Genomic DNA, 27,265 nt, shown 5'->3' with positions numbered 1-27,265 from the left:
TCATCCACTAAAACCTTTTTCTTTTGCCTGTCATGGGGCTTGAATTCAGGGCCTCAACACTGTTCCTCAGCCTCTTTGTACTCAAGGCTAGTGCTCTACAATTTGAGCCCTGGCTTTTTTGAATAGTTTTTTGGAGATAAGGGTCTTATAGGGACTTTTCTGCCTAGGCTGGCTTTGAATCACAATCCTCAGATCTCAGCCTCCTGTGTAGCTAGTATTATAGGTGTGACTCACTGGTGCCCAGCTTACTAATAACTTTGAAAGGAAATAGTGTTGTGGCTCAAAGTGATAGAGTACTAGCCTTGAGCAAAAGAGCTTTTGAAGCCAATATTTTAGATAATTATACATTGGTATAAAATATATTGAACAGGGCTGGGGATATGGCCTAGTGGCAAGAGTGCCTGCCTCATATACATCAGGCCCTGGGTTTGATTCCCCAGCACCACATATACAGAAAATGGCCAGAAGTGGCGCTGTGGCTCAAGTGGCAGAGTGCTAGCCTTGAGCAAGAAGAAGCCAGGGACAGTGCTCAGGCCCTGAGTCCAAGCCCCAGGACTGGCCAAAAAAAAAATATATATATATATATATTGAACATATTTTAGATTAAATCATGTTTAAATTATTTATACATATAATAAAATTAGAGTACAAAATGTAAAAATACAATTTGTTTCTTTTTATCACACTATGTGCTGATAGTAGATAACTAAATAAGAATTTAGAAGCTTATTTCAGCTAAAAATTATATAGGCTGATTTGTTTTTAGGTGCCTCTTAAGAAATACAGTCTTCGGGTTGGAAGTATGCTTCAAGCGATAGAATGCTTATGTAGCATGAGCGATGGTCCTGGGTCCAATCCCCAATAACACACACACACACACACACACACACACATACACAAAAGTTAAAAAAGAAATGCAAGCCGAGAGCTGGTGGCTCCTACCTGTAATCTTAGCTACTCAGGAAGCTGAGATCTGAGAATCCCAGTTTGGATCCAGCTGGGCAGATAACTTCTCAAGACACCTGTCTCCAATTAAGTAGCAAAATGCTGGAAATAGAACTATGACTTAAATGGTAGTGTGTCAGCCATGAATGAACAGAGCAAGAGCTTGAGGCCCTGAGTTCAAGCTCCAGTAGGGGAAAAACACACACACACACACACACACACACACACACACACACACACACACACACAAAATCTTTGTGAAAAGGTACTTATTCCTAGATCTAAGAATTCTATTTGAGTACTAGACTAATAAGTTAAATTATTGACCGCAAAAATCACATGAAATGTTCAACAGTATTCAATTTTGTGCTTCCAATTGTTTTTCTCTATAAAGAGCGATTGGTGGCCATGTGTTGAGTCACCGGCGTGTGGAGTCCAACCACCTTATGATATTCAGAGTACCCAGAGGACTGACTTCCAAAAACCAACAGGTCAACTGCTTTTTCCAGCCAAACACAACAGGCTGCAAAAGCCTTCTTGTGGAATAGGTAAGGTTAGCAGTGGTAAAAACCTCTTTTGTTATTTCAGTGATATACTGTTAAGATGGCTTCTCTACAGGAGTAGAAGTGACACAGAAGTCCAAGCCCTATGACCCCACCAGGTTATGTTTTAGTAGTCAGCTTATCTCCAAACAACTTTAATGTAATGCATTGGAAAATGGCACTGATCGTTAATAATACCAACTTCAAGGTCAGAAATTGTTTTCACCAGTTTAAAAAATTATAACTATTAAAATAACGGGTAATACCAAATGACACAATCCTACCAAGTGAACTCTTAGAAAAACTAGTTCAGTATGTTTGCAGCTATTGCTCAAGACCAAATAAAAAAACAAAAAAAACCAAAGTGGTCAAATAATTTGGAAAAAAAAAACTTAAAATGTCTTTTTAAGTTTAACTTACAAAAATTTAAGTTTACCTATAGAACTTTGAGCACCTGTATTGTAATAAGTATAAGCATGATTTCCAAGGAGAACAAGAACACAAGGTTTTTTTTCCCCCTTTCTCAACATTTGAAACATTCTACATGTCCCACTCATGTGAGGATGTACTGTTAACATCAGCTATTCGCAAAAACATTTTCACATCTAAAATTATTTTATCTGACAATGTCATTTTAATAAACAAAGTCACTTTTCATGAAATTCATATCTGTCTCTTAGCCTACATCCTAGATACCTCTGCCCGTGAGAGAGGATATGGCAAGTCTTAAACAAGTACAGAATTGAGTAAAACAAATGCATTTATCCACTATCAGTAAACATTCATAAGCTAAACTTCAAACAAGCAGCTGTAACACATGCTGATAGTCAACAAAGGATGACTTTCAGAGCTCTTAATTGTGGCCTTAATTGACTCTGTGATCTGGTCAATCCAGTTAAGGATGCATGGGGCAGGAGGACTGGAGGTCAGAATGGTAGAAAATGCGAATATTCAGCATCATTTCCACTTCAAGAGAAGTAGTTAATGAAGAAGCCTATTAATCTGTAACAATGGCCTGTCCTTTAGATATAAAGGTTTCTGCTTTTGATTCAGGAGAGTAGACTGAGCAGAAATGTATTAAGTAGATCAAAAGCAATAAACTGATCAAGGTGAGGGAAATTGAAGGAAGAACCTTATGAATGGAAGCCTCTTAATGGCTAAAAGAGTTCAAAGAAGCAATTCCTAGAAAGAAATGCAGGAAAGAAACACCAGTAGAGCTGACATTTGGGGTAGGCTCAGTCAGCCAGCACAAGTAGAGAGAGGAAAGGAAGGAAGGAAGGAAGGAAGGAAGGAAGGAAGGAAGGAAGGAAGGAAGGAAGGAAGGAAGGAAGGAAGGAAAGGAGAAAGGGTGGGAGGAAGAAAGAAAGTAAAGGAAAGAAAGGAAAAAAAAGGAAGGAAGGAAGGAAGGAAGGAAGGAAGGAAGGAAGGAAGGAAGGAAGGAAGGAAGGAAGGAAGGAAGGAAGAAAGGAAGGGAAGAGAGAGAAAGAGAATAGAACTCAGGGGGTTTCCCCAAGTCTCTCTCAAAGTATTTTCAGTCATGGTCTACCCACCTTATTGTAACATTAGGACTACTAGAACATAGTATTTTAGTCACTGTCACACCAAATGTAAATTTGGAAAATCACAGTCTCTATTCTATTCCTAGTAATTAATGGACCACGAAAGAGTAGAATTATACCAAAAAAGTTAGGTATAGTAGGGATTTGACAAAGGTAAGGAAGTATCAAGAGCATAAAACAATAAAAAATATAGGAGATACGAAAGAAAAAAGCAAAATGGAGAGACAGCTTTTCTGGAACACTAGAAGGGTAATGATGATCAACATATAACATTTACTGAATACGTACAATTTGCCAGCCACTTGGCAGAACTTTACAAATAGAACTCACTGAATCCTCACACAAGTCCTATGTTCTATGGTAGTGTAGTAATACTATTACTATTTCTACTTTTCAAATAAGGAGACAAAATTTTACCTCTATTCTGAGTTTTTTTGTCAAATCTAAGAATTAAATCTACACAAAGATCAATGACAGAAGCATATAGATTTATTTAAAGTAAGTTTTAATGTAGCACAAGAGCCTTTATAAGGAAATGACCTAAACCACAGAAAGAATAAACCCTATATACTGAATTGAATGGAGTGGTAGATTGAGTGGTAGAGGAAAGGCAAGGCTTGAGCTCAGACCATTAGCTGGGTAGTTAGTGAGCAACTGGTGAAGGGTTAACAAGCTTGTACAGATTCCCTCACCATTGCCTGGTGTGTGGCAATGAGAGAAATAACTTTCCTTCTGGTAGGGAGAAGTCATCTTTCACATAGGGATTTCATGTCCCGTACTTAAGAGAAACAAGGGAGCTCAGAATGTTTATCTTCCCTCCATTGTGTTCGATGCCATTAACTCAATACAGTCAGTATATTAGAGGAGCATTTTGGTGCATGTATTGAAACCTCAAAAGAAATCACAGAGTTTAAGCAACTTGCTCAAGGTTACACAATGGATAGAACAGTTAGTATTTGAACCCAGATAGCCTGAGTCTAGTATCTGAACTCTGCACAGCCTCTCAGAGAAGAGGAAAGTCCCCTGTACAAAATGGATTGGGAAGGTGCACCAAGTGCTTCGAAGGTGTAAGGAAAAGAGATGGACACTTACATGTGTATCAGTATGAATATGGAGCCACAATCATAAGACTTTCCATAAAGAGAAATAGAAATGGCACAATCTTAGTGTTCATTTTGAAATCAAGCAATTTTTTTACAAAGACATATCAAGTTAATATGTTCAAAGTTCATAGGGGAAATAATTCCTAACCTAGAGAAGAGGATTTATTTTCTACTAGAATCACCTTTTCTTTCTTCTTTTTTTCTTTGGCAGTACAAGGGTTTGAACTCAGGGACGATAGTGTACTCTCCAGGCAAATGTCCTATCACTTTTTTATTTGAGTGGCCCTGAGCATTAAACCCACTGAGAGGAAATGAAGCTCTGGCACATAATTTGACCCTTCAGTGAACAAAATTCACATAATTACATTGTGAAGTGCTCTTTCGTGGTTTTCAGCTAAAAGCTAGACACCATAGAAAGTTTAAGTACGGTTACTGACATTGTTGATGTAGATGTAAATTAGTCTAGCCACTACGTAAATCAGTTTCAAGAGTCTTTTAAAAAAAAACAATTAAAAATAGAACTACCATATGAATCTTCTAGACCACTCTAGGTATATACCTGAAAAAAAATCAGTATATAGTAAACATATGTACAGTCATGTTAATTGAACTGCTATTCAAAATAGCTAAATCATACAATCAGTCTAGGTACCCATCATCAACAGATGAATGGATAAAGAAAATGTGGTATAAATACCCAATGGAATATTAGTAAGCCACAAAGAAAAACAAACGTCATTTGTAGGAAAATGGATAGAATTGGAGATAATCATTTTAAACAAATTACACCAGACTCAAAATGACAAGTACCTCATGTTTTCTCCCATCCAAGTACTAACCAGGCCCAACCCTGCTTAGCTTCCGAGATCAGACAAGATCAGGCGCATTCAGGGTGGTATGGCTGTAGACAAGTGTTGGGGTCTCTGGGACCCCTTTTCCCCTTATCTCCCAGGGGAAATGCCTGAATCCCAAACTATGAAAGAACACTAGGCTTTGTCTCCCGCCCGCAGAAGGCAAAGCGTGTTCTTATGGAAAGCACTTAGCTGAGGAGAGAGTTGCCGAAACCCCCCCCCCCCCCCCCGGCAGAAAAGAAGGTTCTGGGGAGACAATCTGAAGTTTGAAGTGGTCTCAGAAAGCTTTAATGGGGGGGGGGGGATTTATAACGGTACTGGCGGGCAGGAAGAGGAGGGACTAATTGAATATTAACAATTGGTTGCATGGGCTGTTCCTCAGGTGATGTCATGAAACTTCCTCTGTGGGCGGGACCACAATCCCCCAAGGGCCAGGCCTCCACCATTAGACACGTGGCTGAACCAAGAGGCAGGGACCACTTGCTTCTCTTCTGGTTGAGGCCGGGAAGGTGGGAGGGGCTCCCTCCCACATTGCCCCAGGGCTAGGGGAAGGGAAGCATCTTGGGAGCTCTGTCGCCCCTCCCCCCTTAAGGCCAACTAAATCCCCAACAACAAGTACCTCATCTTTTCTTTCATGCAGAACTTCGATTAAAAAAAAAAAAAGACACAAAAGTTCAATGGGAAGTATGGAGTGGGATCACTGAGAGGAGGGAGGGGGAGAAAAGGGATGGGGTGAATATGATCAATGTAAATACATATAAGTATAAAAATACCATGATGAATCCCATCATTTTGTATCAATAATAAGTAAAGTTACTTAGCAGAATGTATGTTAACAATCCAGGTCCAGGTTGCTCACAATTGTAATCCTAGCTACTCAGGAAGCTGAGATCTAAGGATTGTGATTCAGAGCCATCCTGAGCAAGAAAGTCATTTATTATCTCCAATTAATCAGCAAAAAGAAGTGGAAAGTGCTGGTAGCTTACACCTGTAATCCTAGCTATCCAAGTGTCTGAGATATGAGCATTACAGTTTGAGAACAGACCAGGCAGACTCTTATTTTTAATTAACCATCAATAAACTATGGCTCAAGGGGAAGAGTGCCAGCCTTGACTGAAAAGGCTAAGGGAGAAGCTGAGGCCCCAAGTTCAAGCCCCATTACCCCCCCACACACACACACACAAACACACGAAGAAATGGAGGAGTGGCTTGAGTGGTGGAGCACCAACCAGCCTTAAGTGTAAAAGCTAAGGAAAAGCCTGTGGCCCTGAGTTCCAGCCCCAGTACAGGCACAAAGAAAAGATAGAAGACTATAGAATATGTGTTAACAGCCTCATTAAGAAAAGCAAATATATAGCTGGTGAAAGATGGTAAGTAGAAGAGGAAAGGGCTGCATATACCATTATATAACATGAATAATAAAGGGATACTACTCAATGTGCATGAAACAAAGAATAAAAGTTTATGGAAGTCATAAGAACCAGTTAAGAACAGATTTATACCTCTAATCCTACCCTTTGCATTAAGTTCCAAGCTCACATAAACAACCACCTACTAAACACCTCTTCGTGAGTAGGCAATCACCTTTTCAAGTTCCACATGCTGACAATACAAGGCTTCCTTTCCCCCTTCAAAACTAGACCCACAGGGGGATTCCTTCATCTCAATGAATGCCATTTCCATTCCCCGGGTACTCAAATTCAATCATCTAGAAGTCATTCTAAAACTTTCCCTTTCCCTATTCTTGGTTATTCCATCCACCAGCAAATCTTTTTTTTTTTTTGGCCAGTCCTGGGCCTTGGACTCAGGGCCTGAGCACTGTCCCTGGCTTCCTTTTTGCTCAAGGCTAGCACTCTGCCACTTGAGCCACAGCGCCACTTCTGGCCATTTTCTGTATATGTGGTGCTGGGGAATTGAACCCAGGGCCTCATGTATACGAGGCGAGCTCTCTCGCCACTAGGCCATATCCCCAGCCCCCCACCAGCAAATCTTGACACCTCTTTCTCCATCTTCACTGTAATTCATGTGCCACCACTCCCTGCTGCCTTCTTCCTCTTCCTCCTCCCATTGAATCATCAGAAGGATTTAAAAAAAATATTTTATAGCCCTTTCCTCCTTTAGGTATTCCAATTGTTTCTCATTGTACATAGGATAATTCTCAAATTCCTCATTAAGACCTACACAGTCCTGCCCCATGGTCTACTATATCTTGGTCTGCCCCATCTGTCTACTGTATCTTGTATTGGACCTGATATGGGGGTTCGGACATGGCCATATAACTCAGATTAAAGAGGTAGAGAAGCTCTCTGAAGGTCAGGCTTGTTTCCAAACAAATTTATGTCTGCATACTTGTTGACTTTACATAACTTAATTACATATTCTTCTAAATTAAAGTTGAATGCTTTTGGAAAGACTTGTTTAAAGGTAGTCAATAACTAAAATACACTCCTCAGGAATGGGCAAATAATTATAGAAGAGGAGGTGGAGTATATATATTTTTTCAATCTTAAAGGATTCTGTGCTTTTTTTTTAAAATGTGTTTCTATACTTCATTCTGGCTTAAAGAAACAAAACCTGGAAAGGATGCATTAGAGGTGTGATTTTTTCAAGACAGTAGAATTCTGATCTGTGGACACATGCAGAAAGGCTGGGCACACTACTAAAACTTAGTGAGTTGGTTAAAATGAAGAATCTAAATGTGGTGCATGAGTTTGTTTTTTTTTTTTTTTTTTGGCCAGTCCTGGGCCTTGGACTCAGGGCCTGAGCACTGTCCCTGGCTTCTTCCCGCTCAAGGCTAGCACTCTGCCACTTGAGCCACAGCGCCGCTTCTGGCCGTTTTCTGTATATGTGGTGCTGGGGAATCGAAGCTAGGGCCTCGTGTATCCGAGGCAGGCACTCTTGCCACTAGGCTATATCCCCAGCCTGCATGAGTTTTGCTTTCACTGATTTTTTGGCTAATCAAGCAGCCCTTCTTGCATCAGGAGCAGCCCCCCTCTACCTGCAGGGGACTGGAAGGGAGATAGAAGGCAAGACTAGACAGAGAGGCTTGGTTCTCAGTTGATCAAGAAGGGCTAGCAGTTTAATAGGGATTTCTCCAACACCAGGGGGACATCTCTGAGTCTGTTCTGTTGATCTAGTCAGTTTTGGCAGAGAGAATTCCTCCAAATTCCTGTCTGGGGTGAAAAGCAGATCATCAGAGTCTCTTAAGGAAGTGGGGTACAGAAGAGATAATCTAAGCATTTCTCAAATGATACTCTGCTACCGTGTTGCTGGTGGTCCCTGCCTCCATGGTATCTGACGTCTCTGGTCCCTGGGGGTTCCTGGAATGCTGTGGCATCAGTTGGTTTGGTTTCCCACCACTCTCATCCCCATAAACCCTCAGCTTCCAGTTTATGAGGTCTATTCAAATTCACAGCCACTTATCTAGCTTCCAGCCTCCACATTTGTTAGTATCTTTGTTCTCATGTGGGTTTTTTCCCCCTCTTACTCTTGTAGTCCTTCCAATTTCTGTACTATGGTTGTACTAGAGCTTCAAGAAATATGATGGTAAATATACATGTTTAATTGAAAAACAACTCTGTCACCTCCACCACTCCCCTTGGAATTTAGTGTTGATTCAACACTCAGAATTGTTGGATTTGGGGTCCATGACTTAACTTTCAGTTTATGAAATGAGACTACTAATTATTACACTGAAGAATTGTTATGAGAACCAAATGAAAGTGCACATGCATATCACAGTGCTTAGCGCATAGCAGACAATAAACAATAGCTATTCTTCTTATTCATTATTACAACACGGCTAAGTTAACTGTTGGGTTGAATTTAGCTTTAGACACTTGGCATATTCATTCACAGTCTCTGTGCCTGCCTGTCTCTCTGTCTCTCCATGACTGTCTCTGTCTCATCCTCTCTGGTGGCTTTCTTTCCTTTTATTAGTATTTCTCATTACTAAATGCCCAAACTCAATAAGCATTTATTGAATAACTGAATGGAAATTATACATTAGTCAAACAGTTATTTAAAGTCAGAATGTAATTTCAACTAGCATCCAAAAAGAAAGCCCAAAGGCCTGCAATGAATTCCTATTTTAGGCAGTGTTTAGAGACTACATTGTGCTGATTTTCAAAAGGAAAATATTTAATGTCTAAAAATTTGTATTAGCCATATTCTTACACATGCTACACATATTCTTACACAAACAGAAAAAATATTCATGCCAACATGTGCTAATTCCAATTAAGAGTCACCTCACAGTCATTCTGTCCCATCAGCCCTCTACATTACGCCTGGCCATCGGCATTTCAGCAATATTATCTCGTACTGACAATGAAAAGTGCCCTTTATGTCTTCTTGCCACACACTTTCCTGGCTATCCGCCAGGAAGTTAGTAAATGGCTCTACTTCACCGTAGCAGAGTCCATAGAAGTCTTCGCATTTGGTTTCATGGAACAAGACTTTATAAGCTGGAAAAGCTGATGTAATTGATGAATGGTGGTATTTGAACTTCAAATAAAACTGGCTGCTGATCAACTTCTTGATATTTTAGTATTCTTTTGAATTGCAAATTGAGATACAGTGGTAAGATTAGTTTTCTAAAACAGTATTTATGTTGCATCAAAGTATGTAACGATGATTTCTTGGTATAATTACATTTCTCTCTCTCTCTTTCTCTCTCTTACTGTGTTATGAAAACCTGTTGTATTTTTGTTAATGTAAGATCAAAGTAAATACTATTGTAAAGAATAGAATTTCTATAGAAGAAATACTACTGGTGAATTTTTTTTCAGCCACAATCAGAAAATTAAGAAAATTTCTCAAAGTGAATCTGCTAGGATCTCACCAATACAAGGAACAAATTGTGTCTTTGAATCCTGGCTTTGTTGATAAACTCATTTAGCAAATTATTTTAATTAGACTAAATTTCTGAGAAACAGGATGGATTAGAAACATTCTGCACAGAATTTGCCTTATATTTGTAGATTTTATTTAATAAAGCTTCTTTCAATGAATTAGTTGGAACTAATTTTAAATTCTAAATAATCACCAAGAACCTGAATGTCACCATTTATGCTTTCATACCTAGATATTCACTACTGAGAGAGGATTTGTTTGTTTATTGGCAGTATCAGGGTTTGAACTCAGAGCCTCACGCTTGCTAGGCAGACACTCAATGGTTTTAGCCACATCTCTAGCTCTTTTTGCTGTGTTTATTTGGAGGGGCCTCTCCTTCTCCACATAGTCCCACGTGGTTGTTAGACTTCTTCTCTAGCAGCTCAGGGCTCCTGAGAATGTAAAAGAGAAGATGATGCATGTCTTTTTTAAAGTTTATGCTTGGAACTCATACAGTGTTGTATCTGACATATCCTATCGACTAGTTTGGAGAGTTAAGGGAGGATAAGGGAGGTACAAAGGGTTGAACTTGGTCATGAGACATTGTATGCATATATGAACATGTCAAAATGAAATCCCCTTGTACAACTAAGTGATGCTAATAAAAATGTAGGAAAAGAAATTTCACTGAAGACATTTCACAATTGACCGATTAAACACTTAAAAAGAAAAGATACTTGATATTACTAAGCATTCGAGAAATGCCAGCTATCCCCATCATGAGATTACTAAACAATATCAGAAACATTAAAAAAAAAACTAGTGCTAACATCAAATGCTGTTGAAGATGCTGAGAAAATGGATAACTAGTTGACTATTAATGGGAACATGGGTACAGTCATGGTGGGAAGTAGCCTGTCAGTCTCTTATAATACTAACCATGCATTTACCATGCTATATAGAAACCATACTTTTATACATTTATACATGCAAAGTATAATTTTATGTTCAAACAAACAGAAGGCTAATCACAATGCCATTTCTGCCCCCTGTGAGAAAGTCTTACTCTGTAGTCCTGGTTTGTTTTGAGCCTTGGGTCCTCCTACCATCAGCCCCCCAAGTGCTGAGATGGCAAGAGTAAACCACAAGGCCCAGCTAACCCATTTCTTTATTGATAGTGTTGTTCTGAGTTTATATAGGTGTAACACTTTTTCTGTAGTTTGTCTTTTTTAGGAAACTAAACCTTTTCTATTTCTATTTCTATCCCCGGCACTCTCTTGACTATTTCTAGTCTTATTTGAGTTCTTTCTAAAAAAAATAGTAGATCTGTTTAATGGGGAAACCCTTTTAAAATTTTGACATTGTACTTAAATACAGCTTGGCTGGATATTAAAATTCAAGGCTTAGAGTTCATTGAAAAATATTTACTCACCTTGTACCTGATGTTGCTTTGGGGGATAGTTGATTATCTTTTCTTTCTCCTTTCTATATAACCTATTCTTCTCTTTGAAAGCATTTATAGCTTTTCCTTAGTTTCAGATCATCTCTATCAAGCATCTTAGGTTTGATCTTTTCCCCTACCCACCCTGAAGGACTGGGCGGAGTGAGGAGCAAGTGGGAGGCCACTGGTGGAAGTTCAGGAGCACTTGCTCTCCCAAGATCATGCAGTGCCCCCTTTACCCCTGCATTCCTGTGTCCCTGGCCTCTTCTTACCCCTGCCACAATTCTGGTGTTCTGTGAGATCTTTCAATCAATTCTTAGATAGTCTCACTATGTATTCAAACATTTTCTTCTATTTTTTTTGAGTTCTGGTGTTGGTAGTACTGTCTATGTTCCTTAGCTTTTTTATTGCTTTATTCTTTCCTACTGTCTCCTGGGAGAGCTTATTAGTATGATTTTCTAGTTCAGAAATCTTATTTGTCTCATCAGTTGTTGTTTTTTTTAATTTTAACTTTTTTTTTCATGTAGGATTCAGGTGCTCTTTTTGTGTTGCTTTGACAAGTTGTAATTACTTATTTTTGTTATCCTCAAGTAGTCATATAAAGGGGTTTCAGTTCAACATGTCAGTTTGTGAGTATGATGTCTCTTGATCATTGTTACCCCTTTCGTCCTTCTCCCCACTCTTTCCCAACCTCATCCACCTCAATTACCCACTTCCATCTTTACTTGTATCCATTGAGTATTACAACTACATTTCTCTCCCTTTCCTCCCTCCATTTGTCTATCCTTCTCCCCTTGACCTCATCTTCTGCCACTGACAACATGTTGTTGCTTCCTAGAATTCACTTTGTTAAACTGTTAAGTTAGTTGTTTCAGGAGTTGGTTTTTTTTTTCCATTTCTAACATTTTATGTGGGTTTTTAAAAACCATTTATTCATGTCTGATACTCATAATGACTTCTATATTTTTGAAGTTATTTGTTAGGCTTACTTTAAATTCTTGGTATATTGGTTCTAATAATTCTGCTTTATATATGCTAAAAATCTGTCTTTCATAGCTCCTGTGGTGCATTGTAGGTCATGTTCCTTTTAGGAAACTAACAGCCTTGTGGGGACTTAAGGGTTAAAGCCAAACTATATTTGCAAGATTTGTGGGCATCCCTTTATTTTACAGGGGTGAGGGCTTGGGGGAGGAACGACAAAGAGTTTGACATCACAAAAGCCGTTGCTGTCTCTCTAGTAGGCCAGTCCTCTGAGCATCATTAAGGGGAGAAGTTAATCTCTTGTTGTGTTAAATCCACCAAGTGCTTGGGCAGTGGTAGAAGAGGAGATTGGTGATGGCATCACCCATTTTCCAGCTTAATTTATATGCTGTTCAACAACAGATGGTTAAAGCAGTGAATGCCAGTTTCTGAGGCTCTAGGGCAAGCAGTGATTTTCCCAAGGCAATATAGGAGCAAGTCAAGGGTCACTTTTTTTTTTTTTTTTTTTTTGGCCAGTCCTGGGCCTTGGACTCAGGGCCTGAGCACCATCCCTGGCTTCTTCCCGCTCAAGGCTAGCACTCTGCCACCTGAGCCACAGCGCCCCTTCTGGCCGTTTTCCATATATGTGGTGCTGGGGAATCAAACCGAGAGCTTCATGTGTAGGAGGCAAGCTTGCTTGCCACTAGGCCATATTCTCAGCCTCAAGGGTCACTTTTAAAGGCTGTCTCCCAAACCATTCTCCTTTGGCTGCATGTGGACCTTCATCCCCTGCAGCCCAAGCTGCCATCTTGTCAACCATTTCATTAAGTCTTGATGCTAGTTCACTAAAGCCTTTGGGGCATCTCACACTTTGGGACAGGTTAACACTTGTATGCTTCCTTCTCCCTTGTATGTTTTCCCCAGTATGGAAAGAACTGAACCTTGTTAACTTTAAGGATCCTTGACAATTTGACATTAGGTTGTTTTATGCTCTTTTCTTCCCCCCATGGAGAAAGAATGGTAAATCCTCTATATGTATTATGTAGATATGGGTAAGTAACCTTGAATACCTAAAGAATTTCAATTTGTTGGACTGGGGATGTAGCTTGGTGGTTAACCATTTGCCTAATAGGCATGTTCAAGGCCTGTTTATTACAGGACAGTTTGTCATTCTGTTGACATTGTTTATAAAGTGATTCTATTTTCATCGACAAATCTTAAGACTTGACAAAAATCTATTTTGTTGTCCTTAGCTCCACTTGTCTGTGAGGATTCAACAGAACTTCCAAACAATTTTAGAGAACGCATCTCTTTTATTCACAAATATGATTCCAGGAGAACTCCCAATGAGCCCAGCTGGGGCAAGGTAAGATATTATTTAGAAGTAATGATGTGTTAGTTTAGAACAGGCTAGATTATTGGTAGAACTTTAAACCTTTTCAACTCATAATCCCTCTTCTAAAAGATTATTTAAATGAATAGAAATAATTCTTATGTATGTAGGATAGAATCTCAGCCACCTATTATAGTAAAAAAACAAGGAATGCTGTCATTATTTGGAATCACAATTTGGGAACTTGGCTTACTTTAATTATTGAAATCAATTGCTTAAGATAAAGTGTTTCATATAATATGCTATAAAACTGGTAAAGGCACTATCAAAGCAGTTTGGTGAACTTTTTGATATTCTCAATATGAGTATGTATTGTTTTGGGTTTGTTTGTTTTTTTGCCAGTCATGGAGCTTGAACTGGCTTCTTTTTGCTCAAGGCTAGCACTCTACCACTTGAGCCACAACACCATTTCTGACTTTTTCTATATACGTGGTGTTGAGAAATTGAACCCAGGGCTTTATTATACAAGGCAAGCCTTCTACCACTAGGCCATATTCCCAATCCCAATATGTGTGTGTATGTATGTATAAAGGGCATGAAAGGTATATATAAGGTTGAAGGCCAAATAGATATCTGATCATCCATTGCTGAGATTTTCTAAAACAACAGATATTTGCTTTTCTATTTTGCTTTTGTTGTAACTAATATTTAGGATACAATCATAAATGCCTAAAACTATGAATTTTGGTTTGTATTGTATCCTTAGCAACCTAAGCAGCTAAAAATAAAATTTGATCTGTATAGACTTACATAATCTATGATAGAAAAGTTGAGGAGCTGAGATGTTCTTTTGACTTTCTGCTTTTTTTTTCCTTCCTGTTCATTTTCTGCTATGCCCTATTTTATAATTTGTTTACAAGGCTTATGAATAATTATCCTGCTGGGTGTCTTTAGTTTTGGACTAGGATGACAGCCAACCCAGAGGCAGAAAAGTAAGTGCCTGCAGCACCCGGATGTGAGCTAACCCACACACTCAGCTGCGTCTTCCAGCAATTTTGTGTTCCCCTGGTTAATGTCAACTTTGTTTTCCTTTCCAGAGACATGGAACTTTTGTGCATACAGAGCTGAAACCAGGGAATAGGCAATAGTTCCAAAGGTAACGGAGGTATTACTGAGTACTTTGGGGTCATGGTCATCAAAATGGTCCAAAATAACAAAGAAAGTCAATTCAGCAGGAAGCAGAGTGGCTTCAGCAGGTCTCTGCAGACAGAATTCCCAAGAGCTGTGAAAGACTTGAAAACTCACTTATCAGAAGTAGACAGCAGACAGAGATAGCCAAGAAATTCCCCCAGGAGCCCGAGTGAGGGGAGGAGATCGAAGGCGTGCTTCCAGCAACTGCAGGACACGCTCTTCTCATCAGGCTTCAGCCTTCCAACCCGCCAATGAAAAATCAGGGTAAGTAAGAATAACTTCTCTTTTTCAGATAAAGATAGAATATAGAGAAATTTCATAATCACACAGGCCCTGGTACCTGCCTGTTTTGCTTTTGTTATCAGTAATATATAATTTATATTAACATATAATTTATAGTAATATAATTTATATAATAACATAATTTATATTAATAGAGAAAGATAAAAGACAAAATACACTAAAATTTTGAGAATGGTCTCCAATGAGTGATACATTATGAAACATTATTTATGTATATTCTTTATAAGCAAAACTTCATTTTACACAAAAATGAATGTTATTATTGAATATCATAAAATTCTTAAAAAGTACAGAACCTGTTGAACAGGTGTTAGTTATAGCTCTAGAATCAAAACAGGTTGGAATGGTGGCTTAGGTAAGTCACCATACGAACCTTCTAGACTTTGGTTCTCTTGTCTGTATCATTAGGAGAATAGCAACTTCATAAGATTACTGATTCCCATAAATGATCAATAGAATCATATGATCACATTACTATAACTAAAATGTCAATTTAAGAATACATTTTCCTTCTTATTCTAAAACCTAGAACTCCTTTAGATACAATTAAAAGTTTACCAGCCAGACATATAGGCTCACACCTATAATCCTACCTAATCATGAGGCTGAGTTCATGGACAGCTGAGGCAAAAAAGTCTGTGAGATTCTATTTCCAATTAACCACGTGTCTACTCCCCATAAAGCCCGAAGTGGTGCTCTGGTTCAAGTAGTAGAGTGACAACCTTGGGAAAAAGCTATGAGACAGCTCCGCAGCTCTGAGTTCAAGCCCTAGTACCAGCACAAAGAAAAAACCTCCTTATTTGAAAACATAGAAGTGCTCTCGATACAATTAAAAGTGTAAAAATCTGAAAATATTTCTGTCAAAACAAAATATACACATGCTTAATTAAAGACACATGAGTACTTGGAACATGAAAATCTTTTCTGAATTGTTTTCTGTTTTACTGAGGTCATTTGTAACTAATTCAACATTTTTTTTATCAGTTTGATAAAGGTTTTATTTGTATTACTTTTCTTGTTATTTCCTTTTCCTCTTCTTTTTTTTTTCTTGGTAATAGCTACTAGCTGTTCTAATATGATTTGTTTGAGGTACCCTGATCTATGTAGTGTAACATATGCTCTATTGAATGGGAATAGAAATCTGTAGGAGGTTCCTCTTCCATAAAGGCATTTCTAAATTCCCATGGGAATCTATGTGCTCCTCACTATTATCTGCAATATTGATAAGACTCTAGGCATATGTTTATCTCTTAATCCTTCCTCCACTTAATAAATTTTAATAGAAAGAATGAGTGCCATTAGCATATATTTGTGTATTTATGTTGGGGACTTCTGGTTCTTACAATATGACAGATTAAGGCCAATAATCAGCTCTTTCTTTTACAAGCACTTTGAAATGCTAGTGAAATGGAACACATAAACAAAACATATCCAAGCTCCTAAAGCAGAAAACTTCTGTGTTCCCAAATAAGAATGTGCTAATTTCTGAGCAAAGTCTTTTTTTTTTTTTTTTTTTTTTTTTGGCCAGTCTTGGGCTGTGAACTCTGGGCCTGAGCACTGTCCCTGGCTTCTTTTTGCTCAAGGCTAGCACTCTGCCACTTGAGCCATAGTGCCACTTCTGGCCGTTTTTTACATATGTGGTGCTGGGGAATCGAGCCCAGGGCTTCATGTATATGAGGCAAGCACTCTTGCCACTAGGCCATTTTCCCAGCCAAGAATGTGCTAATTTCTATAGCTATATAAATCTTGAAGATACCCTATGAATACATGCAGACTATCTTGTAGTTTTGGTCACCTCATTATCTTAGTATATATAAATGGAGCAATAAGAATGCATATTTTGATGGGGAAAAGGGAAGGGAAAGGTTATGGTAAGCAGATGTGGAAGAGGCTAGGGACTTAAGCTTTAATCCGTATTGAACAAAAATGTAATATTATGGTCTCCAAAGAAGAGATAGAGAATTTGAACCTGCACAAGACTAGATCTCTCAAATGGCTGACTTATCCATACAAGGCAGACTCCATTCCACTCATAACAAGGAAGACATTAAGAAAGTTCAGCGTTCCCTGAGCTGTAAACAGTAAGCTCTTTGTGAAAAACATCCTGAGCTTGTACCACATTCCAGTTGGAAATATGAATTTACATGTAGGACTTTTCACAGTACACCAATTAACATAAAGTTCTTGCTGGTGACACGACTGAGCTACCTGAGAAAGCAGCACCCTCCCCTCCACAGCAGAGAAATACTTCCATGATCCACAGGGAGAAAAATGTACTGAAACTAAGGTAAAAATAAAAAATTACAAAACGTACAAAGAAGAAAAGCAAATGAAGCATGAGTGTACAGTACAAAGAACGACTAAAACTTCAAAATTGGGAGTCTTTAACTCCTATTTCCTGTATGGGAAGCAGGAAGTGTTTTTCTCTCTCTCTTTTGAATGCTCACTAAAATCTTAAAAAAAAAAACAAAACAAAAAAAAAAAAACCAAGTTTGGAGATAATAGGATTTAAGCACCCATGGATCTTCAGATCCATGTGTATGCACATCTGTATGTGTTATGTGTGTGCATTATGTATTTGCATGTGTGTATCATATATAGGGCCTCATACATGCTAACCATGGCTCTGCCACAGAGCCTAATATCCAAATAGTCTTATCTTCTATTCAAGGACATTTTAAAAACTATTGCTTTTTCTGTTATTTTTATTCTCCCCTTTTCTTCCTCTTTCTTTTTGGAACAGCTACGAACTGAATGTTAGAACACTTGGAACTATCTTCTAGAACTCAATTGTTTCTCATCATTCTTATAGTATTTCCCACTAAGTAATGTAAGAATTCCCCTAAGGGCTGGGGATATGGCCTAGTGGCAAGAGTGCCTGTCTCATATACATGAGGCCCTGGGTTCTATTCCCCAGCACCACATATACAGAAAATGGCCAGAAGTGGCGCTGTGGCTCAAGTGGCAGAGTGCTAGCCTTGAGCGGGAAGAAGCCAGGGACAGTGCTCAGGCCCTGAGTCCAAGCCCCAGGACTGGCCAAAAAAAAAAAGAATTCCCCTAACTCCTTCTGCTAATTTGCTTTTTAGAATGTCTATTGCTATACAAGACTACCTTTTTAAGCTTAAAAAACTATTAAGCCTACTATTTTTAAAATGCTCAACCCCTGCATGTTTGTCTCAGTGCTCTTCCTCTATAATGGAAGATATCCCCTCTATTCAATCTTGAAATGTTGTAGTTAGGCTTTGCATCTGTGTTTATTCCTTAAATCCCTTAGTTATTGTCTGTGGGGTCTATACTTTTTTCCTCAAATGCTTGTGGTTCTTAGTTCAACAGCTCCTTGATCATGAGATTCCCACACCATCCTCAGTACAATGTTTCTGTTCACTACAGCATAGCTTCCTAACACAGCCAGGATACTCAGATAGGATCTGAGAATGAGCTGACTGACAGGCTCTTCCATTCTCCTATGAGTCAGTAGCTACTTTGGTATTGCCCTGCCTCTTTAGCTCTACCCTATGACTCAATGGAGGCAATATCTGCCTATTGTTTAGTACAAGTGGGAGAACAAGGCAGGAGGAGTGATTTTCTGTTCCAAGGGTAAATGTGTAATTTTCTAAACTAGTATCTGCCCATAATTGATACATCCTTCTCAACATCCTCTGACTCCAAGCTTGCAGATATCCACAGCACTCCTCTCTACTCATATGCTGGGCTTTCATTTTGTTCATCTAAGCATTTATTCTCTGGTAATATACTTATAGAATTTCTTTAAAATGTCATTTTTTTAAATCATAATTTCCCTTTTTTGGATCTGTATTTAAATACATTTTATTATGTATATTTATCTGTATGCATTTATATGAGCTTAATGGAGCAACAGATGTGCATGATCAGTCTGACATCTTGAGTCAATCTGTAGTCTTCTTTTAAATAAACTACTTTCAAGCTTAGCACTTTAACTATTAATAAGTAACATATTCTCTGCTATGGGCTTCATGGTTGACAGATAAATCTGGCTGAGAATTAGCATAGTCTTTTCTCTTCTAGAGAATGTAATTCAGTGAGTGGTTCTCCCTGAAAGCCCAGCTAGTGAGCTACTATATCATACACTAGATTGTTCCTCAACTTTTTTTTTCAAATCTGAGGATAGCCTCTCTGCATTAAAAAGGTTTATGGCTCTTCACAACATAGTAATTGAACTTTTGGGAACCCTTTTTTCTGAGAAAATACATAACAACAAAAATTCAGTGATGATTTCCAGGTTACATTCTTTGTTTTTTCTTAAGTGCAAAGGGTGTGTCTCTCCAAGATGAATTCCACTGTCTAGTAAGTCATAATTGTCAGTAATAATAAAATGCTTTTATACGTCACAGGAATTCTTGTTTTCCACATAATTCTCATGTCAGACATTCTTTTATAAATTTACAGATTTTTTGGATTATCAGGAAGCAAACCCAAAGTCACAGTTCTTCACACAACTTACTATTTCAAAATTAATGTGCTAATGTTTTACCTCTAACGTTGCATTAATAAAACATAAATTTGTATGTTTTGATTATTAAAGTATTTTTAAGTTGATGGACTTATTTGATCTTTACAATAATGTTATGAAACCAGGAAAATAATAGTATCCTAATTTTACAGCTAATAATGGATCAGAGAACATAAGTGGATTTTCCAACCCAGGTAACAAAGCTAGGACAAGTTTCTCGATATTCAGGTCACTAATTCAACTGGCAGGACAATGCTAGCTTATTACAAATGAAAAACAAGGACAGTATAAAAAGTATCGAAGCAAATAATGTCAATACTTTGAGGCCCTAATTTTACTCTCTTTGGGGACTTAAAAATGCTCCCTTAGACTTGTTGTCACTCTGATGGACTAAACTGATGTTAGAGAAATACAGATAGGCAATGGATAAACTATAACAAAAAAACAACACTTGAGATATAAAACTTAGCACTAAAACAAGAAATTAAAATCCCAGGTGTCAGAAATAGAGAAATGGAGAGAACATGAAATGACCAGTAAGCAAAAGTGATGCTAAATAGACAACTGAAAAACTAGGAGCAGATGAACTTAGGTGCTGAGCTGGAGTAGTGGCAGTGAAGGAATCATGTGGGAAAGGATAGGAAGCCAGGATCCTCTAAGACTTTTGCTGCTACAGAAAGGATTTAAGGATGTCTCTCCTCTGGCCTAAGAATTTGAAGGGGAAGGTGACTGCTTGCTACCCAGATGAACCACCTACCAAATTGAGCCATGTGCAGGAGTGGGGTCCAAGAATGCTTTCATGAGTAGTGCAGATGTATGGTTTGGATCTCGAACTACCCCAAAGAAGTATTGAAGACTTTAGTCCCTTCCTGGTAGCACTATTGGGAGGTGGTAGAACTTTAAGGAGAAGGAGCCTCATGGAAAAAGTGTGGGTCATTGGGAGAGTGCCCTTAAAGAGGACACTGGGACCACAGCTCTTTCCTCTGACTTTGCTTCAGGTCACAAGTGAACAGTCTCAGTCTCTGCATTGTGAGGTCTGCCTTGCTACAGACTCAAGGCAACAGAGCCATATAACCACAGACTGAAACCTCCAAAACCACCAGCTTTCAAAATCACTCTTCCCTCCTTTTAAGTTGATTTGTTTTCAGGGATTTTGTCACTAGAACAGAAAACTAACAATACAATACACCCAATAAGCACACATATATACACACAAACACATTCATACACAGAAAAATTCATCTATAGTAGAGAAACTTAACAGATCCTAGAGGAGACAACTCACTAAGTTTGAACTACTAAGAGGAGATTTTTTTTAAAGGGCAAAACCTGAAGAAGCAAGAATAAAAACTTTCAGAGAATGGAGTTAGCCAAGTACATACCTCAAGAATTATAGGCAAGAGAGCAAATAGACTACAAAGTAAATATGTTTAAAATGGTTCAGGACACAAAAGAATAAAAACTACAGAAAGATGAGAACACCATAAAGCAATAGGTTTGGGAAGTGTAGAAATCCTAGCAATAAAAATATAATATTTCAAAAACTTAACTCAAACTAGGCACTGATGGCTCATGCCTGTAATCCTAGCTACTCAGGAGGCTGAGCTCTGAGGGTTGCAGTTTGAAGCCAGCCCAGGCAGAAAAGTCAATGAGACACTCTTATCTCCAAGAAACTACTCAGAAAAAGCTGTGGCTCAAGTGGTAAAGCGCTGGCCTTGGCCTTGAGTTGAAGCCTCAGGACTGGCAAAAAAAAAGAGAAAGAAAATGAAAACAAAACTTAACTCAGAAGATAAAGCATTAAAAAAATCATTAAATTAAAAGATAGAGATGAAGAAACCTCACAGAATACAACCAATAAAAATAAAATAGAGAAGAAGATGCACAGAGAATAGAATGGTACAAATAATTTATGGGACACTATAGAAGGACCACAAGAAAGAGAAATAAAAAATACCTTATGACTGACTGGGGGTATAGTTCATGTGATAGAGTACCTGCCTAGCAAATGCCTTACATTCAAGCCCTAGTACTGCCAAAATAAAAATAAAAATTACTACAGTGAAATTATTCTTTACTTCCCAATAGCCAATCTTGCTTTTTTTTTTTTTTTTTTTTTGCCAGTCCTGGGCCTTGGACTCAGGGCCTGAGCACTGTCCTTGGCTTCTTTTTACTCAAGGCTAGCACTCTGCCACTTGAGCCACAGCACCACTTCTGGCCATTTTCTATATATGTGGTGCTGGGGAACTGAACCCAGGGCTTCATGTATACGAGGCAAGCACTTTTGCCACTAGGCCATATTCCCAGCCCCCAATCTTGCTTTCTTAATAGATTTAATCATTGTTTGAAATTTGACCAGAATAAAGGCACTGTTTCTCAGCTTCCCTTTAAACTGGGTCCATCATGACACTTCCGGAATATAACCAGAAGAGCATAGGTAACTTCTGGAAATGCCTTTGAGTGGAGAAGGTAGACCCTTTCTGCACCTTTTCCTCCCCTTAGCAGCTGGAATGCAGCTGTGATGGCTTAAAGTCTTAAACATCTTACTGGAAATGGAAGTATAATAAAACTGGAGTCCTTAAGCTCCTGGTATGATCAGATACCGCCTGCATAGCCTCAGTTTATTTTCTGCTTTATGAGACAGGAACTGCTATCATATATGAATTATTTCTGATTTACGTTTTTTACCATTTGACTAACTTATAAAATAACAAAGAATTTTTCTAGAACTAAAGAACAATGTGAGTCTTCACTTTGAATGAATAAACAAAAATTAGAGCTAGAAAAATTAAACACATGCATTCATATTAGCAAAACTACAGAATATTAAATGTAAAGAGAAATACCTTTAAAACAAATCTGAGCTAGGTACCAGTGGGACACACCGGTAATCTTAGCAACAATGACCCCCCCCAAAAAAAAAAATATGAAAGCACCAAATCAGAGATGAAAGAGATTCTTGCCTTTAGAGAAAATTAAAATGTCAGCAGACTTTTCATCTACAGCAGCAGATTAAAGACAGTAATGTTAAAAAATGACAAAGGCAGCCAGGTGCTTGTGGCTCATGCCTATAATCCTAGGTCTTCAGGAGGTAAGATGAGGATTGTGGTTTGAAGTCAGCCCAGGCAGTAAAATCTTTGAGACTCTTTCCCCCAATAAACTACTCAGAAAAAGCCAAAGTGGTAACTATGGTCAAGTGAAGAAGAATCTCAGGGATAGTACCTAGGCCCTGAATTCAAGCCCTAGGATTAGGACTAAAAAGAAAGAGAGAGGTGGGTAGGGGGAGGAGAGAGGGGAGGGGAGGGGAGGGGAGGGAAAAGGAGGGGAGGGGAGGGGAGAGGAGAGGAAAGGAAGAGCCTCTAATCTGAGATCTGAGTATTGTGGTTCAAAGCCAGCCCGGGCAGGAAAGTCCATGAGACTCTTATGTCTAATAAACTACTCAAAGAAAGTCAGAAGTGGTGCTGTGGCTCAAGTGGTAGAGCTCTAGCCTTGAGCAAAAAGCTCAGGACAGAGCCTAGGACCACAGTGTAAGCCCCAGGACTGGTAAAAATAATAATAATAAGAATAAGACAAAGATAATTATAGCACAGAATTTCATGCTAAACTATAGTTTAAGAATGACAGAAAAGTATGAGTTACAGACATGCACAGATTAATAATAATACTAAACACTTACATAATATTATTGTAGAAGGCACTTTTGGGATCATGTTCATACTTCAGTCTTTGAGATGATGAAACTAAGGTATCAGGAGGGTTTAAGTAACTTGACCAAAGTAACAAAATAGGCTGTGGCCAAATTGGGACTTGGGGTATTCTGCTACAGACCCCATGTGTATTTACTCTGCTACACTATCCTCATGGCTAATAAAGCTAGCTCTCCACAGGTCTTCACTGAAATAACCCATGAAAAATGTCACATAAAAGATAGATACTAGAATAGGGTACCAGTTGACCTAATGCCTGTAATCCTAGCTACTTGGGAGGGTGAGATCTGAGGACTGCTGGAAGAAAAGCCTATGAAACTCCATCTTCAATTAACCAGCAAAATGCTGGACAGAGACATAGCTAAGTGGTAGAGTACCTGTCTAGTAAGTACAAGGCTAAACCTCAGTGCCACCAATAAATAAACCTAAAACAGATAAAAGACTAATAGTAGGGGTAGGTGCTGATCGTTCATGCCTGTAATCCTAGCTATTCAGGAAGCTGAGATCTGAGGATGCTGGTTTGAAGCCAGCCCAGGCAGGAAAGTCCTATGAGCCCATCAAAAAGCCAGAAGTAGGAAGGTGCCTCAAGTGGTGGAATGCCTTGAGCAAAAAAACTTGAGCCCAAAACAAACAAAAAAGCCTTGAGCAAAAAAGCTCAGGAGCAGCACCCAGGCCCCAAGTTTAAGCCCCAGAACTGACGCTCTCGCTCACACACACACACACACACACACACACACACACACACACGACTGATACTAAATTTAGACAGCAAAAGTAGGATATAAGCAAAAGAGTAAGGCCTATAAATCAGTAAATGATGTTGATTAACATAGGTATTAACTACAAAAATATTCTTTCATAAGATGTGACTGGTAATAGATTTATAGGAAATTTTTTTCTTCATAGTTTCTCTTTTGGCCAAAGAAAAATATTTGACTTCAAAACAGTAATTTTCCTATAAAATTTCCAAAGTGTAGAAATAATTGGTCTTATCAGAATTGGTCTATTGTACATTCCTTCAAAAAATAGTAATTTCCTGTAAAAATTTCAAAGTCTAGAGATGATTGGTTTTATCTATTGTGCAAGAAGTGTTTTTATTTTATTTTATTGTAAGGGTGATATACTGAGGGGTTACAGTTACATAAGTAAGGTAATGAGTACATTTCTTTTTGTACAATGTTATCCCCTCCCTCATTTTCTCCCATTTCCTTCCCCCAACTCCCCTATCCCCCAAGTTGTAAAGTTCATTTCCAACATAGTGACTAGTATCGTTGTTGTATTTGTTTACCCTTTGTTCCACTATTTCAATGGTTCCCCTCGCCTTCCCCAAATCAGATAAACTTATATACAAGACAAGGGGTACAGAAATAAAAAAATAGTGACAACGTAATAAATCAAAGGGAAAAAGAAAAAGAAAGAAAAAAGAAATAACTGCAAACAGTACACTAAAAGAACCTCCAGTTTCCATTTCTTAAAGTTCCTTTTGATAGGCATTTTATATGGTCATATGCACATAGCTATTGAGCTATTGTGATTCTCTGCTTAGAATAGCATAGAATAAATGAGGAAGACCATGCAGCCTATGTTTCTTTGGGTCTGGCTTACTTCACTTAACACAATTTTTTTCCAAGTCTTTCCATTTCCTTATGAATGGGGCAATTTCATTCTTTCTGATAGAAGCATAGAATTCCGTGTGTGTGTGTGTGTGTGTGTGTGTGTGTGTGTGTGTGTGTGTGCGTGTGTGTGTATTTAATCTACTGAGGTACATCTGGGTTGATTTCATATCTTAGCTATGGTAAATAATGCTGCAATGAACATGATTGTGCAGGTAGCTTTAGTGTGGCCTTGTTTGTGGTCATTAGGGCAAATGCCCAGGAGTAGAATTGCTGGGTCATAGGAAAGCTCTACATTTAGTCTTTTGAGGAACCAGCTGCTTTGAGGAACCAGAGTGGTTGAACAAGTTCACAGTCCCCCTGGCAGTGTAGTAGGATTCCCTTTTGGCCACATCCCCACCAGCATCTGTTATTACTAGTTTCCTTGATAATGGCCATTCTACCTGGGGTGAGGTGGAATCTTAATGTTCTTTTGATTTGAATTTCTTTTATGGACAGAGATATTGAATATTTCTTCAGATATCTATTGGCCATTTTTATTTCTTCTCCAAAGAAGTCTCTCTTTAATTCTTTAGACTACTTATTAATGAGGTTGTTGTTTCTTTGAGGATTTCTTTGGGGGGGGGGGGAGTTTTGAGCTCTCAGTATATTTTAGATATGAGGCCCTTGTCTGATATATAGCTAGCAAATATAAAGAAGTGTTTTTTATAGTAGATTTTCAAGATTTATTACTAAGTTATCACACAAAATACATATGTTTATTGATAATAGGTTATTTCGTTGCATCTTTTTATTCATGATGTAAAGGGGCAGGCTGCAACAAACTACTAAGATGCCTATGTTAGTGATATGGCCCCCACAAAGGGCATGCCATCAATCAGAATGTAAGAAAGGAGAACAATGCTTTCTACCACAGAAATCTATTGCCAATTTATTAAGATTATGGAGGGAATGTTTTTAGTTAATAAAATATATCAAGATAGTCTACAATATTTTAGTCAGACAAGAGTCCAGTGTTGCTATATACTCACTAATATCAAAGACAGGTTTTGTTAAAGAGATTTTAAAAAACATAGTGCTGGGACTGGGGATATGGCCTAGTGGCAAGAGTGCTTGTCTCCTATACATGAGGCCCTGGGTTCAATTCCCCAGCACCACATATACAGAAAATGGCCAGAAGTGGCGCTGTGGCTCAAGTGGCAGAGTGCTAGCCTTGAGCAAAAAGAAGCCAGGCACAGTTCTCAGGCCCTGAGTCCAGGTCACAGGACTGGCAAAAAAAAAAAAAAAAAAAAAAAAAAAAATATATATATATATATATATATATATAATAGTGCGTTTTTGCTTGCTTGTAATTTAATTCCTTCCTTCCTTCCTTCTTTCCTTCCTTCCTTCCTTCCTTCCTTCCTTCCTTCCTTCCTTCCTTCCTTCCTTGTTTACTTCTTTTCCTTCCTTGTGGTAATATGGGACTCAGAGCTTCATAGTTGCTAGGCTGTGTTTTACCACTTGAATCATACCTCTAGCCCTTTGTGCTCTGGCTATTTTTGAGATAAGGTCTCACTTTTGGTGGAGGTCCAGCCTGGGTCATGCTGCTTCCAACCATATACTACCATGTGGTTTTGAGACCTTCTTTTTCCCCTGGACTAGCTTCAAACTGCAACTCTCCTGGTCTATAACTTCCAAGTAGCTAGGATTACAAGCATGAGCCATAGGTGCCCAGCTAATAATTTCTTTATTATAAACTCTTTTCCAATTACTCTATAAATTATCTTCTTAAAAGTCTACAGATTAGAACCTAATACAAATCCTCACTAGGATTGGTCCTAGGACTCCCACAGATAACCAAATCTGCAGATTAAAAATGGCATCATGTGTGCATATAACCTGCAAACACCCTCCTGTACACTTTAAAGCACCTCCAGGGTATGTATAATACCTAGTCTAATGTAAGTGTTGTGTAAATAGTTGTTATACTATGTTGTTTCTGGAATAATGACAAGAAAATAAAGACTGCACTTGTTCAGTACAAGCAGAATTTTTCAAATAGTTTTGATCCATGGTTGGTTGAATCCACAGGTGCAGAAAAGGCCAAGTATATTTACTATTCACTAATCTTATAGGTCCCATAATTTCTTCATTTACTAGTCAACCTTATTCTTGAAGGAGACTCTCTAAAAATGCTCCCCAGCGGTTCTAACTCTGTGTTTCCAATTACAAACAAAAGAAACTTATGACCTAATAAAGTTTTCATGAATAGAATACTAATTGTACCAGTAAAAGTAAATGTCCAAGCTTAATTCTTCTGTGAAAATCACCTTCCTTGTGGGGAGGGGCTGTTTTCTTGCTTTTTTGTTTCTTTATAGTAGAAACAACAGCAGCTGACATGTTTAGCTGTGAC

General features: G+C 38.4%; 1 protein-coding gene across 1 annotated transcript in view; it reads left to right on the top strand.

Moving 5' to 3' along the window:
• Positions 1-27,265, top strand: part of C8H2orf73 (chromosome 8 C2orf73 homolog) — a 49,541-nt gene that overhangs the window by 12,438 nt on the left and 9,838 nt on the right. Inside the window, 5 exon segments of the mRNA XM_048352933.1 lie at positions 1,340-1,493; positions 13,488-13,600; positions 14,665-14,707; positions 14,710-14,852; positions 14,855-15,022. Coding sequence (XP_048208890.1) covers positions 1,340-1,493; positions 13,488-13,600; positions 14,665-14,707; positions 14,710-14,852; positions 14,855-14,902 — 501 coding nt within the window. The 3' untranslated portion in view covers positions 14,903-15,022.

Source organism: Perognathus longimembris, chromosome 8 (genome assembly GCF_023159225.1).
Source record: "Perognathus longimembris pacificus isolate PPM17 chromosome 8, ASM2315922v1, whole genome shotgun sequence".
Lineage (NCBI taxonomy): Eukaryota > Metazoa > Chordata > Mammalia > Rodentia > Heteromyidae > Perognathus > Perognathus longimembris.
The sequence above is the reverse complement of the archived record's forward strand: the minus strand, read 5'-3'. Positions and strand labels throughout refer to the sequence as shown.